We start from the raw sequence: 19,676 nt of genomic DNA, 5'->3' as shown, positions 1-19,676 counted from the left end.
GAGAGAGACCTCTGAATCTTTGGTGATCTCTCTTCCGGTGCTTCTCTGGGTGTTAAGGTCACCCACAGCCCCTGTCTCAGTGTGGTATGTCATTGAGCTGCCTAGCGGCGCTCAGAAGGAGCTGGGCCAACTTCAGCCACAGTGCAGTGTGAGCTGTACAGCCTGGGACCCTCAGAGAGGCCCATCCCCCTCATGGTCCTGCCTGCTGAGGAGCTCACCAAGCCAGGAACTCTTCAATGGTGGCATTTACTTGGATTCTGCACAAAAACCACACTGCTGATCCTCTGCTGCTGTTAAAGTGACCATACTCGATCCTCAAGCCTCAAGTATGAAAATGGTTTAAGTGGAGCCAGCCAGTGGGGCGGTGTGGGTAGAGGATGTCAGCAGACTTCCCCCTCCACCAGGTTTCCTGAACCTGGGGCTTTCTGTGGTGTAGACTGGTCTCAGGTTTCTCATCCGTGAAATGAAGGGCTTGGACTGGATGATCGCTAAGCTCCCTTCTAGCTCTAAGCCTGAGTGAATTCAGGGTTCAGAGCTCTTTGGAGCAGCAGCCGCTCAGTGACCTCTAGTCAACCTTGGCACATTCTAAGTACTCAATAAGCACTTGTTGAACTGAACCCAGGAGATTAGGAATTTCTCGGCAGAGCAAATAATTCCTGGGTGGGGTTCACCACACACTCTGAAGTGGCCAGTTCCCACTGTCCACGGACTCTCAGAAAACACCTACTGAGTGATGACGTTTGGGACTTTGTCTTAGAAGTACAAAGAGGGAGAGAATCAGGAGTTTGGGTTTAAAGTTGGGGAAGAAGAGAAACCAGCTGCATGGAGCATTATTGACTGAGCCTGGTTGCTGTGAAATGCGAGACCCCACAGCAACTCTCCCGCAACAACCCCACCTCCATGGGAAGGAAGGGGGATGAGGGACCTGTCCTGCCAGGCCACTCTAGCCAGGTCACCTGCTGGGCCAAAGCTCTTAAGGAGGCCCTGGGGAGTTTCAAGGCAAATCCTACCTCTGTCTTTTTAAAGGGGTCTGAGGAGAGGTGCCTGGGCCCCTAGGCATCAAGGGAAGGACTCATCGGGGAGGGGGAAAAGGGCGGCTCTGCCAGCCCCCTCACAGCCCTTAGCTGCCACTGTCTCTGCTGCTGTGGGGACTGACTGCTGGAGGTTTCGCTGCTCTCCGGTGCACCTGAGAATCAATCTCAGTCGCGCGCTCTCTCTCTCTCTCTCTCTCTCTCTCTCTCTCTCTCTCTCACACACACACACACACACACTCATACATAATTCTCGCATACTAACAGTATTTTTGATACACGTTCAATATAGTTTTTCTCTCTTATATACACAATCTCTCTCACACTATATCTCTCTTCTCTCTCACACATAGCCCTCTTCCTCAACCTCCCCAGTCATTCATACACACACACACACACACACACTCATACATAATTCTCGCATACTAACAGTATTTTTGATACACGTTCAATATAGTTTTTCTCTCTTATATACACAATCTCTCTCACACTATATCTCTTTTCTCTCTCACAGATAGCCCTCTTCCTCAACCTCCCCGGTCATTCATATATTTCCTTCTTTCTCTCTCTCTCTCTCCCTCTCCCTCTCCCCTTCTTTTCCCCCCGCCCCTTCTCCCTCTTCTCCTTACCCCACGCCTCCCCTGGTGCTTAACTGGAAACAAAAGTGAGTTTGTTGTGTCCGGCCAGGAAGAGGACGTGTGGGGGCAGTGGCCAGGGTGGAAGCCGCAGAAACAGGCTGGGGCCAGAGGCAGTGCCAACAGCCGGAGACCCCAGCACTCAGCTATTCCAGGGAGCAGGTAATGCCCCAGACAGGGCTGGTTCAGGGATCCTGCTCTCTTCCCTGTCTCATCTCTCTGTGACTATTTCATTTATTTGCCTTCTTATGTGGCCTTAAAGGGGAAGGAGATTCCAGACTTGGGGAATGGTGTACCCTCTTCTTTAGAGAACTGTGTATGGTCTAATGTGGCAGGGGTCCAGGGCATATGGGGTCAAGGTTGGCTAGGGTCTAGAGAATCTGGGGTCAAGAGTGTCTGGGGTCCAGGTGTCTGGGGTCAAGGATAGCCAGGGTCGAGGGTGGGTAGGGTTGAGGGTAGCTGGGGTTCAGGTGGCTGGGGTCCAGGGCATCTGGTTGAGGGACATGACAGATATTGATAAGGCAAGTTAGGGATAAATCACAAGGGATATTCCGAACCGTGTCACAGACCCTAGGCTTTAGGTAATCGAGAGCCACTTAAAGTTTTTCACCTAGAGAATAACATGATCAAATCTACATTTTAGAAAAGTAGTTCTTGAACTCTGACCAGGTGGAAATTTAGTGTGCCCTCTCAGAGTCCAGCAGTCAGTCTTCTTTCTCCCCATTTAAAGAAAAAAATAAGGTTATATGTTCGATTATTAGTTTTTCTTCTATAAAATTTCCTTAAACCTCTGACATCTGCTAGCAAGTATCAGCAATTAATAAGCCAAGAAAAAAGATGTTAAGTTTAAAGCAATAATAAAATTCTAAAACAAAATCCGTTTAAATAAATGAGGTCCATTGAGCTATCTACAGTAAATTAATAGTATTTTCTGCTAGTAAAACTATTTCTGACTCATATTTCTAACTCATGGTACGGCCAAAAGAGCACCACGACTCCAGGAATCTGCCACATGAACATGTATGAAATGTTAAAAAGCAAACTCTGCTGCTACATAGGGAATGGGGTTGGATGGGGCAACCAGAGACAATGGGAGCAGTAGGTGGTTATTGCGGCGATAGAAACAGGAGATAATGAGAACCTGAACCAAGACGGTGGCAGTGAATGGGGAAAAAAGGAGAGAGTTAAAAATATCTAGGAAGCAAATGAAATAAGTCAGTATCTGATTGGACATGGATGGTAAAAAAGAAGGAGGCTTCTGGAGTGAGTCCGACCTTTCTCATCTGGATGGCTTGGTAGGGGTGCTATTAACCAAAACAGAGGAGGGCAGTGTTGGGGTGTTGGAAGAATATAAGCTGTTTTAAATATGTTGAGATTGACTCAAGAAGACTGCAGAATTCCCAGATGGAGCAGTCCAGTTGGCAGTCGGAAATGCTCAATACAAACAGACAAGGATGACCTGGGACAAGCAAGATTTAAGTGAGACGGCAAGAGGGGCCAGCGAAGGATATCGAGGAGTCCTCAAAGAGATAGGAAAAAATATCAAGAAAGTGCTGTGTTATGAAAGCCAAGAATAGCATTTCAGTTCTGAGGGACAAGCCAGAAGATGGCTTCACAATGCTGTTGGTTTGATTGATTTTATTATCATATTGGTGTGAGAATAAAGATAACGAGAGATCTGAGGGTGGGGTTGTAAACTCAGGTGCATCACATAAATGAGATTAGCAGGGCATGTTGGGAGTGGCGGGGACTGTGGCAAACTGGAATGCGTGTGCCCAAGTACAGAAGGCAGCCATCACTCAGCTCTAATTGATTGCTGCCAAGCAGAAATGTCGGCACAGTCATCAGAGCAGCTAAGTTTCCAAGAAAAGTCAAAATTTTTTATTTTTATATGAGATCTCACAATTCTTTATGCTAGCAACAATTTCAAAAACTTTTATGCTCTATGAGGGCTGAATTAAACACATCTTCGAGATGTCTCTTTGAAATCTCTGCCTTAATCAATTTTCTGTGGTGGGGCTGAACCACTGCAGCAGTGATTGGGTAAGAGGAAGTGGAGACAAGTGCAGATCACTCCTTCAAGAAGTTGAGGGGAAAGGAGAGCAGGAGAGTTTGGAAGCAGGCAGGATCAGGGAAGGGTGTTTTAGGATAAGAAGAGCCATTTATAGGCTGGCAAAAGAGAGTGGAGAGAGAGAAGTTGAGGACCTCAGTAAGGAAAAGCTAGTTGATGAAATAAGGATCCAACAGAAGGGAATGGATGGTGCCAGAGATTAAGCTGGAGGCAGGACTCCTTGGTTCAAAGATGGAACGCAACAGTGGTAAGGAATGGAAGGACTGGAAAGGAGGAAGTGGATGGATTTCATACCTGTAGGCCTGTATTTTCTTAACAAAGTAGGGTAGGAGATGGTTCAAGAGGCCCAAAAAGAGGAGCAAAGGTTAGGAATGACACTGAGGGACATGGGAAAGGGTGCTGACAAGGATGAGTGGAAGGTGGCAGCACTTCTGAGACCTACTAGAGTGAAAACCCTCTATTTACATAGTTGGGCTTCATAAGTGGGGCTCAGTGAGCCTGGGGATGAAGTTGTTGGTGAAAGAGATCAGCACCTGTTACATTCCAGGCCCTGCATCCTGTGCCTTATTCTCCTCATCTGATTTATTCCTCCCAACAACTCTGTTCACTCAGACTTCACTGGTAAATAAGTGGCAACTCTGAGATTCATACCCATATCTAGCTAGATCGAAAGTACCCTGACTCCGCTATACCACTGTACCCCACTGCCTTTCCTTGTTCTCCCAGGACACACTGGCAGAGAGGAAGACTGGGCCAGTGAATTCTTGTTTGGGCATTGATTGGCTGGTTTTATTGAGAAGTCAAGAAGTAAGAGAGTGGAAGTCATGATGAAAGAGAGATTGAAATTATTGACCATTGAGAGTCCATGCAGAAATACATGAGGGCCAAAGGGGATGATACACTGAGGGAATGGAGGAGGTTTGGGGGAACGGAAGACTTGGTGAAGCCCAGGAGGCAGTCAGTGAGAGACTGAACCAGGGCAGGGACAATGGAATTGGCGAGGAGGGAATGTATTCTTGAAAATTTTCAATCTGGGTGGAGGTGAGAGAAAGATGAGGTGAGGATGACTTCTGGGTATCTAACCTGTGTAGTTATATGGCACTTATGCCTTTAACCAAAGCATTCAACATCATGTCATACCTCTTTCTCTTGCTCACCATGCTCTAGACACACTGACCAGCACATTCCCCCACCCCAGGGTCTTTGGAATACTGGAACTTCTTTTTCTAGGTATGCACAGGTGACTCCTTCCCATCTTCACATCACGATTCAAATGCACCCACCTCAGAGTGGCCTCTCTTGACCATGTTATCTAATGTGGCTCTCTGGTCATTCTTTATTATTTTATTTTATTCAGAATACTTATCACTGCCTGAAATAATTGTTTATGATTTGTTTACTTGTTTATTGTCTGTCTCTTCCACTAGAACAGATGTTTAAGAGAACAAAGACATATGGGCTTCACAGCTTTGTTTTCTACTATCTAGAACAATGCCTGGCACATTAAATATAGAGAAGAAAGAAGGAAGGAAGGAAGGAAGGAAGGAAGGAAGGAAGGAAGGAAGGAAGGAAGGAAGGAAGGAAGGAAGGAAGGGAACTGAAGAAGCATGTTTGGAGAGGGGTCTGTGTTCAATGTCTGCATGCTAACTTTTGAGGTTGCCTGAGACACACCCAGGAGGTGGTGACATCCAGTGGGCAGTTGAGAAAGCAGACTAGGAGCTCAAGAACAGGCTGTCATTGTGCCCACGGAGAAGGTGGGCCCACATCACACACTGGTACGAGTGTGTCCGTCCTCCCACATGGCTATCTGCCCCTTGAAGGCCAACGTTGAGAGTTGACTGGTTTGGGGCCCAGTGGGTAAAGAATCCTTCTGGGTTTGTTATACAGAAGTTGGGTCAGAGTTTTTCTCACTTCACTTTTCTATTCTGTTCCCATCCTTGCTGCTGCCCTGGGGTTGGCCATTTTCCATCTTTCTTCATTGTCAGCTGCAAGTCTCTGCAGTTTGAATGCAGACTAAATCCTTTCATCTCTGCTATCTCAAAGAATATCTCACCCACATCCAACCCACAGAGGCTTGAATCCAGCTTTGCCCAGAAGCTGGACTTAGTTTTACTGAATTAGGAAATACTTTTTCCTTGCATTTGGTTGCTGCTCCATTTCAATCAGCCTTGCAGCCTTATACCTCCCACAAGACACTCAGCGGACCATACTATCTTCCTTTTGCAGGGTCCCCAGCTGCTGAGCAGCTCCAGGACATCCTGGGGGAGGAAGATGAGGCTCCCAATCCCACTCTCTTCACAGAGATGGACACTCTACAGCACGACGGAGACCAGATGGAGTGGAAGGAGTCGGCCAGGTGAGACAGAGCCCCAGGTGGGAGGTAGAAGGGGGCTTCCCACTGCCATCTGCTCAGGGCCAGGCTGAGCTCGTGGGAGGATTATCAACCAGTGGCATCTCATACTCTGAGTTCTGCTAGGGTACTTCCTGGCCCCTAAAGACCTTTCTCATCAGCATTCCTTGGTATCCGAACTGGGTTGGACACTAAGGAGAAAATAGAAACTTATGACTTTGTCCTTATCCTCGAAGAAATTGAAATCCACGGGGGAAGATAGAACAGACACCCATGAGACCATGAGAGAATAGTACAAGGCCATATATTCTTTGAATGGTTCAAACTAAATGCTGTAGGAGAAGGGGAAGCACCAAGCTGGCTGGGGCAGACAGAGAAGAAGAGGCTGTGTGGCAGGAAGAATCCAGATGGAGTGGTCCAGTGGGCTGCTGAAGAAAAGGGCTTCGGTGGAGTTTGGGGCAGGGCAAGCACAGAGGAGCTTTGAAGGCAGGCGTGGGAACCGGAGAACGGTGTCCGTGGGGCAGTAGAAGGAATTGGAGAGCCAGACACCTGGAGGGGAACCACAGAGTGAAGTCAAGAGAGCCCAGAGGGGACCAGGGTAGTAGTGCCGGCCTTACCGTAGTGCTTGGGACAGAGCGACCTCTGAACTGAACTGCACTGGTCAGCAGTGCTGAATGCTGCCAAGAGTCCAAGGAGGAGGAGAATTTGGTAGGAGGCGGCAGGAGGGCTGGTGAGAGGAGAAGGATCCCGGGAGGGAAGTTCAGAGACTGGGAGACAAGCCATACCAACGTTTCTCAACCTTGTTTTCCTATTAACATCTCCCACTCTGAGAAAAATGTAATTTATGTTAACTTTACTAAATTAGAATCTATTTCTAATGAGAGAAATTAAATACTACTAAGAAATAAGATTTTGTCAGGTAGGGTTGAGCTTGGAGTGCCACAAACCGTTGTAATATCTAAAACTTATTTAATCCCCCAAGAACCAACTGTTGCCCAGTCGGGACTGATATTACCCCAGCTGAGAATGCATGGACTAGCTGTGCCCAGGACTCTGCCTGGGGGCCACACAACACCCAGAGGCTGATGGCTGCCCCCAACCATAGCCTGGGTCCTTCCCTTCCCCACCAGCCTCAGAACCAGACCTTACATGAGGGCCTGTCACACGTACCCACAAGGCCCTTGCTAAGAAAGCCTCAGGGCCCTCAAAGACCTGAGGGTCCATAGATAAAATACCCACTTTCTAGCTTTTCTGACAGTGGGTCCATTAAGTCTTCCGCACTACAGACCCCACAGTGAAACTGATAAACTGCAGATGATAAGGTTTCCAGAAGGAGACGTCTCCTGAAATATAAAGGGGCCTGACAGTTACTATCTGAGAGCTGGTGGGTTTTCCCACAAGGTAGCCTTTCTGAGGATAGCATCTGAGGAGACCCTGGAAGGGCTTCAGCATAACCTGAGTGGACCTCGAACCAATAGTGAGAGAAAAGTGGTGGCTAGAAGAGGTTAAAATGGTTGAGCCCAATTCCAGGCAGATCTGAGAGAGGAGACGCTTGATGGACAGCCCAGGGATAGGAAGCAATGGGAGGAGAGGAGCTCAGGGCCTCCCTACCTGGGTCTCTTTTCTCTACCCCAGCCTCCTTTAGTCTCTCCAGCTAACCCCATCTGGTTGCCAGCCAACCGTTGGAGGTATGACCAGCAAGCCTCTAGAGAGGCCAGAGGAAGTGTCTGACCATTGGCCAGTAAGCCTACCTCGGCCCGGGCAGCTGTACTGGGAGCCCCTTCAGGCAGACTGGGATGGTAAAGCTGCTTAGGGCCTGTCAGTCCCACAAAAGAATTAGAAGCAGTTTTCTCAGCCGACAGGCTATGGGATCTCCTCAGGGAAGTCAGAGGTCTCAGAAGTTTCCAGAATCCAAGAACGAGCAAATCCTAGTGGGTTCTGGGCCTCCCTGGAGTAACAGGAGAAAATGATGGGGAGGAGGCTCAACCTCTCACATGGACACTCAGGCCCTGGGAGGGTTGCAGGTCTATACTCACATCAAAGAAAATGGGGGAGGATACCCTTTAATAAAAGTATTTAATTTGCTGCAGGAGTGTTTACTTTATTGAGTCAGGAGATTAACAGAGTGAAAATCTCAAATCCGCAAGGAATTTTCCCTGGCAGTGCTTTGTCGCCGGTTATTAGTTTGGGGGATATTTCAGGCCCTCAGAGAAGGAGTCACCACTGGACTGGGACAGATTTAAATGGCTGTTTGAGCTCCTCTGAGCCTTGCCCCTCTGTGCATAATGGGGACTGTGTGTGCAGGCGTCATTTCTAACGTGATCAATGCTGGTAGGTCAGGCTGTTAATGAGATAGATTTTTATTAACTCTGTCTCTTTAGCTTTCCCGGGAGGGAAATGCAGCTGGCTGCTGATACTGACCTTGCCGAAAGGGAGAGTTGGGTCAGGTGGGGTGGGGGAGGCAAACGATTCGCCCAGAATTCCTTCCCTTCTCAAGCCCAAGTCTGCCTGGGTGCAAGGACAGGAAGGGAAGGAGAATGACCTTAGCTGGAACCTGCCCAAATGTGGAGGGCCCTTTGGGGTTACTCAAAAGCATCCAGAGTTAAGAGCCTTCCAAGTTAAGAGCTCTGCAAGCGAGTTTCAAATCCAAGCTGCCTCTGATCTCAACTCAGAAGACCAAAAGCATGAACTTGCCAGAAGGTTTTTATGAGAGACATGCCCTGAGAACATTCCTGCAATGACTGGGAAAGGACAGAAAGAGGGGCAGAAGAAATGGGTCAGCTTAATTGGGTCAAACCAGATCAGGACATTTTCAAAAGCCCTAAAGGGCTCTCGGCACACATGCTTTTTCACTCTACATATGATGGAGGGGAAGCCCGAACTTTGTCTCAGTCTGAAACTGCTCCCGCATAAGCTCTTGTAGGTTGCCCTCCTAGCATCAATTCTGCTTCTACTCTGGGGCAGAACGCATCCCCAGCCCTCCGTCTCACCACTCAACCGGGGCCAGAGCTGACCGCTCTCTGTGTAAAGCAGAGTAGGAAGCTGAGAGCTCTTACCAAAGAAGTTAACAAACCTCATTCATTCATTCAACTAATATTTACTAAGAGTTTACTATCTGTAAGCTCTGAGCCAGGTGTTGGAGGTACAAAAATAAACGCAGCAGATGCTACCCCTGCTCTTAGTCTAATGAGGCACAGAAGTGAATAATTGGGTATTTGGTGATGGGGGTGCTCTGAAATCATAGCCCAGTGGCACAAGACCAGACAAGAGGGGTCAAGGAAGATGTCTAGGAGGAAGAGGTGTTCATCCTGAGACCCGAAAGATGGAGAGGGTGCAGAAGGGGAAAGAAACCCTGGAATAGCTAAAACAGACACACGGTGGAAGGGGCAGAAGTTTCCTGTGGCTGGACTGTAGAGTGAGGGGCTGGGAGTGGCAGGTCCTGTGCAGGCCATGTTGTGGAGTTCAAACCCGATGCTGAGAGTTTCAGAGGACCAGTGACGGATTTGGGGGAGGGGAGGGACAGGACCGTCTGCTAGAGAAAGATCACTCTGGCTTCAATGTGGAGAATGTATGAAAGGAGGCAAGACTGGGCCAGGTAGGAGAATGGTCCGGGTGAAAGATGATGAGCCTCTGGCCTCAGATGTTGGCGGTGGGAACAGACAGAAGAGGTTGATTGAGACATATTCTTTTGAGCATGTAATTTAATATATTATTTTCTTTTAAAATATATTTTTTGAGCAGTTTTAGATGCACAGAAAATTGAGCAGAGGGTACAGAATTTGCATATGCCCCCGGAGCCCTAAACACGCACAGCCACCCCCATTATCAACATTCTCCATGAGAGTGGCACATTCGTTACTATTAATGTGGAGAATGTATGAAAGGAGGCAAGACTGGGCAAGAGTGGCACATTCGTTACTATCGTTGAATGTGTATTGACACATCATTATCATCCAAAGTCTACAGTTTACATTAGGGTAACTCTTGGTGTTATACCTTGGGTTTGGACAAATATAATGACATGTATCCACCATTCTAGTATCATACAGAGTAGTTTTACTGCCCTTAAAATCCTCTGTGTTCTGCCTATTCATTCCTCTCTACCCCCTAATTCCTGACAACCACTGATCTTTTTATGAATCTGAGTCATGTCTTAATGGGTAAAACCAACACGACTTCATGACAGATGGCATGTGAGGAAGACATACAGTCAAGGAGATGCCCAGGTTTCTGACTTGAGCAAGTGGTTAACTCATGGTAGCAACTTAGGAAGCACAAGAGGAGCAGTAAGGTTTTGTTGTGATGGGAATTGTGCTTTGTTTTGTTTTGGGGGAGGCTGATGATGAGTTCCATTTCCGACATGTTATGCTCGAGGGCCCTCCAAGTAGAGCTGTCCAACAGGTCACCATGGAGACACAGAGGCTGGGAGCTCAGCATCTAGATGGAAATTAAACTCATAGAAAAGGATACGGTTGCCCCCTCGAGATCTGCAAAGGGAGGAGAGCACCCAGGACAGAGCCAGAGACTCTAGAAACATTGACATTTAATGAGTGGGCAGAGGAAGCGGAACCTACAGTGGAGATGGAGCAGGAGCAGTGGGACAGAGAAGGGAACGAGAAGAATGCTGCGTCCTGGAAACCAGGGCAGGGAGACATTAAGATAATGGGAGGGCCCACGGGTGGGGAAAGAACCTAAAAGTATCCACAGCATGGAGAGACCCAAGCAGTCTCAAGGGAGGGGTGGGGCCAGAGGATGGAGAACAGAATTAGAAGGATGAAGGTAGGTTCAGTTCTTCCAAGATGCTTGCCTGTGGAGGGCAGGAGTTAGAGAAGGCTCTCAAGGGGAATACAGAGTCAAGGTAGACTTTTGGTTTCCGTTTTCAAGGATGAGAAAGATCTGAGTATATTGAAGCCTGATGGAAAGGGGCCAGATGGAAGAGAATGGTTTAAAGGTGCAAGAAACAGAGAGGGGTTCTGGATAGAGGGCACGGGATCCTGGGCACAGGTTAGGGGCTTCCCCAGCCAAGAAGGCCCACACCTCTCCCCAGCGACAGGACGGAAGGAGAGGAGGGCAGGGCCCCTGCAGCGAGGTCTGGGGGCTCTTAACAGAGTTGAGAGAGTTCTGGGCTGGTGATTTCCGGACTGGCCTCTCGTTTAAGGAGTAGGGAGAGTGGGAGAGTTGACTAGAGGAGGAGTTACAGATTGTGAAATGGTCCTGAGGCAGGTAAGCAGCTCCAGGCCCGTGGCCATCCTGTTTTATTGCAGTGGAGACACACATGGAGGTTCATGGTCAGAAGAAAGCTTTTATAGTTGTTTGACTTTGACTTGATGCTTATCTCCTGGTCTGAATAATCACACTATTTGTCATCAAGCTTCACATCCAATATCTAACATGGTCCTTCCTTCCCTCTCCACTAGTCAAACAGGAAACCTGATGCTTACGCTGGGTAAACAGGAAAAAGTGATTTTATACATATCAGAACTTGGATCCAGTTCCAGGTAGAAGTGGGCAAGGTTCCGCCCGGCCTCAAGAGCCCTGGTTCCAGCCAGTGCTCTCGCCTTTGAGCTGTGTGAACACAGAATGGGGGCTGTGCTAAGGGAATTCTTTCCCCCAGGGTCTTGGTGATCACTTACAGCTAGCACAGCTAAAGGGCCTAGCACACCAGGTGGGGCCACCTTCAAAGGGCCTGCAGTCAGGTTAGAGAAGTACCAGTCCACAGCCATGGGGACAGCCAGGCAGTGACACAAGGCCATCGCGCAGTGGACTCAGGATAGTAGGTTGGATTAGCTGGTCAAGGCTAGTTAAGTGAGGAGAGAGGTCGGGGACTCTACCAGGCCTCACTGGCAGCTCCTCAGAGCCCCTGGAGGCTGGTCAGCCAGCGAGACCACCTCCCCTAAACAGAGGACATCCTTGGATAGGTCCCACAGTTGTAGTTGTCAGGAGAGGAGAAACCTTACCATCAGAGTACCTTTTATGCCAAGACCCCCACTGATTTATCCATATGTATGTGTGTGTGTGTGTGTGTGTGTGTGTACATACATACATATATATATATATAAATTGTATATATATATATACACATTTAATTTTTTATTATGCAAAATTTCAAACATAAAAAATAGAGAGAAGAGTGTAATGAACTCTTCCATATCCATCACCCACCTTCATCAATGAATAATATTTATCTCCACCACTATTTTTTGTTTCCTTTCAGGGATTTTGTTTTGTTGTTTATTTTTGCTGGAATTTTTTTTTTTTAATCCCAACCATTGTAAACATTTTAGTACATGTTAGTGTAAACACTATTGCAATGCCAACATATCTCCCAACAAAATTGAGAATAATTCCTTAACATGATGAGATATCAAATTTCCCCTAGTGACTCAAAAACATCTTTTTATTGTCGATGCGTACAACTTAGAATCAAAGCAAGATCTACACGTTGATTTTGGCGGTTATGCCTCCCATCTTGTTAGGATCAGAACCATCAGATTCTAGAGATGCTGAAGGAATGTTCCCCTCTGAAAACCCTCTGGCAGAAGTTCTTTGTGCTAAGAACCCCCATCTTTTATGACCACAATGAGCCAGCCAGGCCTGTGCATGATGCCCAAGGGACACTAAAATGCCACTGTCATTGTCAGGACATTTTAGCCTGCAAGTAACAGAAGGCACTCAAGCTAACTTATGCAAAAGGAGGGAGCATCAGCAGAATATGGAGGATCTCATGGCTCCCAGAGACGGTCAGACCTTTCAAGGGCTGGACCTGGGAAACCAAGCTGTCCTCTTTCTCCATTTCTGATCTCTGCCTCTATCTGGGCATCTTCTTTAGACTCCTGACCTTAGTCATTCCTTAGCCTCCATGTTTACATCTACTCTATTCAAGGGACTGTGCCAGAGTACCTGGCTGCTCCTCATCGCCAATTCCTAATTCTTCAAAGAGAGTCTGATTTGCCCAATTTTGGTCGTTTCATCACTATGACCCAGATCAGAGTTACAGGGAGGTATGGGGAGGGCTGGCCATAGCCTGGGGAGCACATCCCCACGGATGGCAGCAGAACAGACACCCTGAGTATATTTTTTGGCATATGTAGTAGTGAAGATATGCACTATATGTAATCTATTCTTTGGCTACAGTTGCAGTTCTTATGCCGACCAGAACTTCCGGAATTTTTCATATCATCCATGAAAGTACAGGTGATAACATTTTGCAAACCCATCCCCTTCTTGGGCAAGCACCTCAGAGATCACACCCTATCTTTGCACATGGACATTCACTGATGTCACTGCAGCTCTACATCAGTCTCTAGTGCAGAAGAAAAATAGAAGCTCTAACCTATGGGTCTGGGAGGACTTGGAAAATGTCTTATCCGTGCCTTTCTTTCTTTCATTCTAAAATCATTTCAGGGGATGTTAGGTTTTAGGTCCTTGGGAGAATTTAAATGAATAAGACATGAATCTGTTCTCAAAGTGCCTATGATCTAGTGCAGGTGTCAACAAACATCTTCCATAGACCAGATAGTAAATATTTTAAGCTTTTTGCTCATATATAATTTATCGTTGCTCTTCTCCTTATCCTTTTTTACACTCCTTTAAAAATGTAAAAACCATTCTCAGCTAGTTGGCCATATGAAAACAGGCTCTTATATTTAGTGCATAAGGCATGGTTTTTGACCCCCGATCCACCGTAAAAGACAGGAATGTGTTCACATAAACAGATAACTAAATCCCATGGTGATATGTGTGAAGCGGTGAGAACACAACTCTGGAGTCAAAAGACTTGCCCTCAAACCGTATCTCTTATAAGCTGCATGACCTTGAGCAGGTTCCTTATCCTCTAAGAGTCTTGGTTTCCTCACCTGTACAATGAAAATAGCCACGACCTACCTTATGGGATTGAGTTGAAGATTAAATGAGATAATGCATGTGAAGTCTTAGTATAGTGCCTGACACATAGAAAGTGCTCAGTAAGCTTTAGCCATTTTGGTATTATTGTGCTATGTGATGACAGGCACAAAATGCAGTGGGAGTCAGGAAGGAGCTGTCTCTTCAATCTGGGCCCCTAAGGAGGCTCTGTCATGCAGGAGGTGGCCTTTGAAGTAGCTCCTGAATAGCAGAGGTGGAAGAGACAGCATTCAAGTGGAGGAGAAGGCCTCTCCTGAGGGGCAGTGAGGGGAAGGTGCCAGCAGGTTCCGAGGGAGACTGACGAGTCTATAAATGACAGTCCCATGGGGGGATTACAAACACCTCTTGGACACAGACAAGTGGCATTCACTTAGTTGTGGGCTCCTCCTCACCCCTGAATGAAGACATGATGTGGAGCAGGACTGACCCTCACCACATGCATGAGCTTGAAGCATAGACCCAGCTGACCACTGGGTGCACTTTCTGAGACATAGTTTTCCAGTAGTGCCCAGATTGCACTGCATAAGTGAAGGCTCTTAGAGGAGACTCTTAGGCCAGCACAAGGAAAGACTTTCAATCACAGGGAGTTAGTCAGCCATGGAAGCCTGGAGGGTTAATTCCAAATAGTCTAAGACAGAGGTCCCCATCTGTCTGGTCCCAGTCCCAGGCAAATCTCATTTGTAAAGTTGAAAGATTCTAGACATCTTATCCTGAGTATATTAAACATTTGAATGGGCCTTATTCTGATTCTATATCCTTCTGATGATAATTTAACTTTCTCTATAGGTCTTCCTATAATGAGAGAATGCAAGGGCTATAAGATGTAACTAACTCCTATATCTGTTGTACGTCTCATCGTAAATTAAATAAATTGGCCCGTGGGTTTATACATCAACCCCTGTGAACCTGGTAGGCATTAGTTAATATCCTTGTACCTAATCATCTCTGGGACAATAAGAAGACAAATTTCTGGATGTGGTCTGGAGTAGATACCCCAAGATGCCTGTGAGGACTTTCTGTTGCTCATCAGGTCCTCCTGGTACCTTTTAAACTTTTGTATATGTCTGTTGACCCTTGACCCATGCCTACCCACTCAGTCCTTTATACTTTACAGTCTTTTAAATTCACTGTCAGGTTTGATTTGTTAACATACACACCACATGTATAGTTTTAATCAATTGTAGAAATAACTTTTTACATTATTTCACATACATATTTTAATGCATGTGCTTGTCAATATGTAGTGAGAATTTGCCAAATAAATTATAGAAAAGGGGAAGAATTTGCTTAGGAGGTGCCCTATTGAAAAGCTTTCCTTCCCTAAATCATAAAGTGTCTCTGTCAAAGACTGAACTATGGGAATATCTGATGGTTCCTTAGACATCTCTAGGAAAAGTCTTCATTGACCCATAAGAGAATTCACACTCGCCTTTGGTTTCTGCTGGAAAATTCAGGTCCCTGATATGACTCGATGTGAAGTTAGATAGCTTTCCTAGATAATGGGAAAAAAACTCACATTCGTATTACTTTTAAGAAATGAATCTGTTAAAGTCAGAAAATGTATTACCAACGGGCCTTAGGCAGAAAGCGAAAACACCATGTCTTGACGCTTTGTAACTAGTACATGGATGTCAAGTGTTAGGGTGATGAGTGATGGGGTGGGGCTGGGAGAGTACAGAATAAAGTCAGTGAGTCCACGTAGATAGAGAATTACCACATTGTGAGTGTGTGCTTCACAACTTTTAGGTGAGTGAACTTAACCTCATCTAAGAAACAAATTCACACAAATATGTCTTAAAACGAATGTTTAGAGGCAACATAACCCCAAGGCTAAAGGATGCATTCTATAGATTACGTTTTAAAAAAATCTTTAAAATTAGCATATCCTAAGGGGAATTTTTGCAAACAAATTAGCCAGGACACGATTTAATGATAATGATATGCAAAATAAGTACAGAAAGGACCTTCACCCCAATCACATGTTTATTTAAAGTCTCCAGATTTTATTCTTGTCTAACTTCACATAATGGCCCACTCCTTGTTTTGTCTCCTCAAAGATCTGTGTCTTCTTTTTAAAAAGCATTGATGCCTGATTCTCAGGCCCCTGGGATTCTCATGTCATTAGTCTGGGGTTCAGCCCAGATGTAGAAATTTGTTAAAAGCTCCCAGATGGTCTGAGGCAGCTGAGGTTGAGAGCCGCAGATACATATGCCAGCCAGGGAAGGGTGAGCAGGGGTTATAATTTAAGTCTCCATCAGAAGATGGAACTAGAATTCAGGTCTCTCCATTTTCAGCCTTTTCCAGACCCTCCTTTAAGCAGAACCTCCCTCCCTCTTCTTCTCACATCCCATGGTTTGAGCGTTGGAAAGTCTTGGCTGCACCTGGTAGCTTGCCCCATATGCTTTCCACCGCCCTGGGTATTTAACCGATTCTAATTGTGTCTGTGACTGAGTTACTAGTCACAGGAAAGGCCTCAGTAATGGACCCTCTTTGCGTGACAGAGAACTGCTTTCTGTAACATGTGACTTCGAGATTCTGTTTAGCTCCTTCCCGGCTGGGAGAGGGGCACCTGGCACCCTGCCCTGCTCCGGCCCAGACAAAATCCCTGAGAGTCCTTTTCCAGCCCGGAGATTTTCTTTCTACTTGACCTGCTTCGCCAACTCTAATTCTCCACTTTTTGAAGCCAACCGTGGCATCAAGGTCACTTTGCAATGAGTTGCTTAGAAGTACACATTAACTCTTTTACCAGACTTCAAAGAGTTCAAACCTGGCTTTGGGTGGGGGCTTTTTAAAGAGCCCATTCCTTTATTCATTCTTAAAAGTGGTTAAACATTTTATTATGGAAAATTCAAATTTATACAAAAGTAGTATGTAGTGGAATGAACCGCCATGTACCCATCACCCAGAGTCAATGGGTACTGGCTAACTCATGGCCGCTCTCGTGTCTCTATCCCTGCCCATTACCCAGACCCAGACTGGATCATGCTGACACAAATCTCAGACACCATATCATCCCATCTGTAAATATTTCAGTACGTGTCTCTAAAAGATAAGGTCTCTTCCTTTTCCAATTTTTTTTATTGTGGTAAAATACACTTACCATAAAATTTACCATCCTAACTATATTAAGTGTATATTTTAGTGGTATTAAACACGTTCATAATGCTGTGTAGCCGTCACCACCACCCATCTCCATAGCTCTTTTTATCTTATGAAGCTGAAACTCGGTACCCATTAAACAATAATTTTCTCTCCCACCCCACCTCACTCAGGCCCTGGAAACTATTCTTTTCTGTCTCTGATTTTGACAACTCTGAATGTCTCATATAACTGGAATCATACAGTATTTGCCTTTCACGACTGGCTTATTTTACTTAGCACGATGTTCTCAAGGTTCATGCATGTTGTAAGATATGTCAGAATTTCCTTTCTAAGATTCAATAATATTCCACTGTATGCATGTACCGCATTTTGCTTATTCATTCATCCATTGGTGGGCACCTAGGTTGCTTCCACATTTTTGCTGTTGTGATTAATGCTGCTATAAACATGGAGGTGCATATATCTTCAAGACCCTGTTTTCAATTCTTTTGGATAAGGGCCTCTTTCTTTTTATCACAACCATAATAGCACTGTCCATCTTTTTTAAAATGACGGTAATTCTTTATTTTCATCAAATTATCCAGGCAGTGTCCATATTTACAGATCATCTCATATTTTTAAATATAATTGATCACATTGCATTTCAGAGACATGTCTTTTAAGCCATGTTTAATCTACAGGTTCTTCTTCCTTTATTTTCCCCTCATAGTTGTTGTTACTACTAAAGAAACAGCACCATTTGTCCTGTGCGGGTTTCCACATTCTGGATTTTGTTCATTGCGTCCCCGTGGTGGCGTTTAACACATTCCTCTGTCCCTATATTTCCTCTAAAGTAATAGTTGGGTCCAGGCTTATCTGATTTCTGTCTGACTTTTTCACAAGACTGTTTCACAGGCGGTGGTGTCTACTTCCATCAGGAGGCAGCTTCTGCCCACCTAATTTTTGTGTGTATGTCTGTGACATTCCTGAACTGTGATGATCGCTAGATCATTCTGTGTATTTTAAAACACTCTTCAACCCCACAATTGATGAGCTTCATTTCCCCAGTCAGTTCCTCACAGCCAGACTTCACTCACAGTGATCAGTTCCCTCAAGAAGAGGGAATGAGCAGTTAATGAGGGCTGCTCTGGGTAGGGGACCATTTGGGACATCAGATAAGAAACATTCTCCATTCTCAAGAAACTTGATGTCTGTTTGGGGAGGCAGGTACAGATGCTTCTCGACTTATCATGGGATTAAGTTTTAATAAACCCCTCATAAGTTGAAAATATCGTAAGTCAAAAATGCATTTAATACGCCTAATTTATTGAACATCATAGCTTAAGCCTAGGCTACCTAAAATGCGCTCAGAACACTCACCTTAGTTTACAGCTGGGCAGTTATCTTTAGTGTCATCTCAAGAGTAAATACCCTTCCTTTTCTTCTCACCAGAAGCATCAGACACAGATGGGCATTTTTTGGATATGATGGATGTAAAAACACAAAACACAATATCCAAAAAATGCTGACAGTACAATACACTGTAGAGTTATCAGTTGTTTACCCTGATGATTGATTACATGGCTGACTGCGAGCCGAGGCTCATTGCTGCTGCCCAGTGGCATTAGAGAGTTTCATAACGTATATCACTAGCCTGGAAAGAGATCAAAATTTAAAGTACAGTTTCTACTGAATGCTATTGCTTTCACACCACTGTAAAGTCAAAAAATCATTAAGTCGAACCATCATAAGTCAGGGACCATCTGTTTATAGCAAACAACCAGGAAACACAATTGTCTATAATTAATTGTTATTTTAGCCCTTGAGCCCCAGAAGTCAGGGATTTTACCTGGAACAGGCTGTAGCAGAGTTGCCTGGGTCCCACTCAGATATTCTGGTATAAACTGGTCTATGATATGATCTAGACTTATAGAATTTAAGCATGTTAGGTATTTTTATGTGCAACCAAGTTTAAGAATCATCGTCTCAGGACTATGAATTTCAGAGTGTGGTCCCTGGATGGGCAGCAACAGTGGCACCTGGGAACTCGTTAGGAAAGCCCAAATTCTTGGCACTCCCCCACCTTCACCCCAGACCCATGAAATCAGAAACTCTGGGGTGGGGCCTAGTAATCTGTATTTTCACAAACCTTCCAGGTGATACTGATGCATGCTTCAGATTGAGAACATTGTCCTATGTATTCATTATAGGAGAAATAAGCAGGATAACTGGGAGAGGCTTTTAAAAGAAGTGGCACTCTTGCTGGGCAATTGAGAAAGAAGGGATTGAATCTGGAAAACAGAAGAAAGAGGACATTCTATTGTATAGACCCATGATCCTTAAAGGTGACCAGCAGACCTTCAGTGTCAGCATGCCCAGGAGCTCATCAGAAATGCAGAATTGTGACCCCATCCCATACCTGCTGAATCAGAATCTGCATTTTAACAAGATCTCCAGGTGATTTGTATGTGCATTAAAGTTCGACATGCACTGGTGTAGAGTATGTACTCCAGTTATAAAATCGGAGAAACAAAAGTATGGAATGGCCATGCTAGGAAGGAGGCTCTGGAGAACCAGTTCCACCCTTTCGGCTGGTGTTCTCAGAG

At 45.5% G+C, this 19,676-nt stretch overlaps 1 protein-coding gene across 2 annotated transcripts in view; it reads left to right on the top strand.

Moving 5' to 3' along the window:
- SLC4A5 (solute carrier family 4 member 5) overlaps nt 1–19,676 on the top strand; it is an 82,076-nt gene that overhangs the window by 12,659 nt on the left and 49,741 nt on the right. For both annotated transcript variants that reach the window (XM_006905193.2, XM_006905192.2), the window contains one exon: nt 5,964–6,093. In XM_006905193.2, the coding sequence (XP_006905255.1) occupies nt 5,964–6,093 (130 nt within the window). The remainder of the gene's footprint in view (nt 1–5,963; nt 6,094–19,676) is intronic.

Source organism: Pteropus alecto, unplaced genomic scaffold, assembly GCF_000325575.1.
Source record: "Pteropus alecto unplaced genomic scaffold, ASM32557v1 scaffold100, whole genome shotgun sequence".
Classification (NCBI taxonomy): Eukaryota; Metazoa; Chordata; class Mammalia; order Chiroptera; family Pteropodidae; genus Pteropus; species Pteropus alecto.
This window is presented reverse-complemented; position numbering and strand designations above follow the sequence as displayed.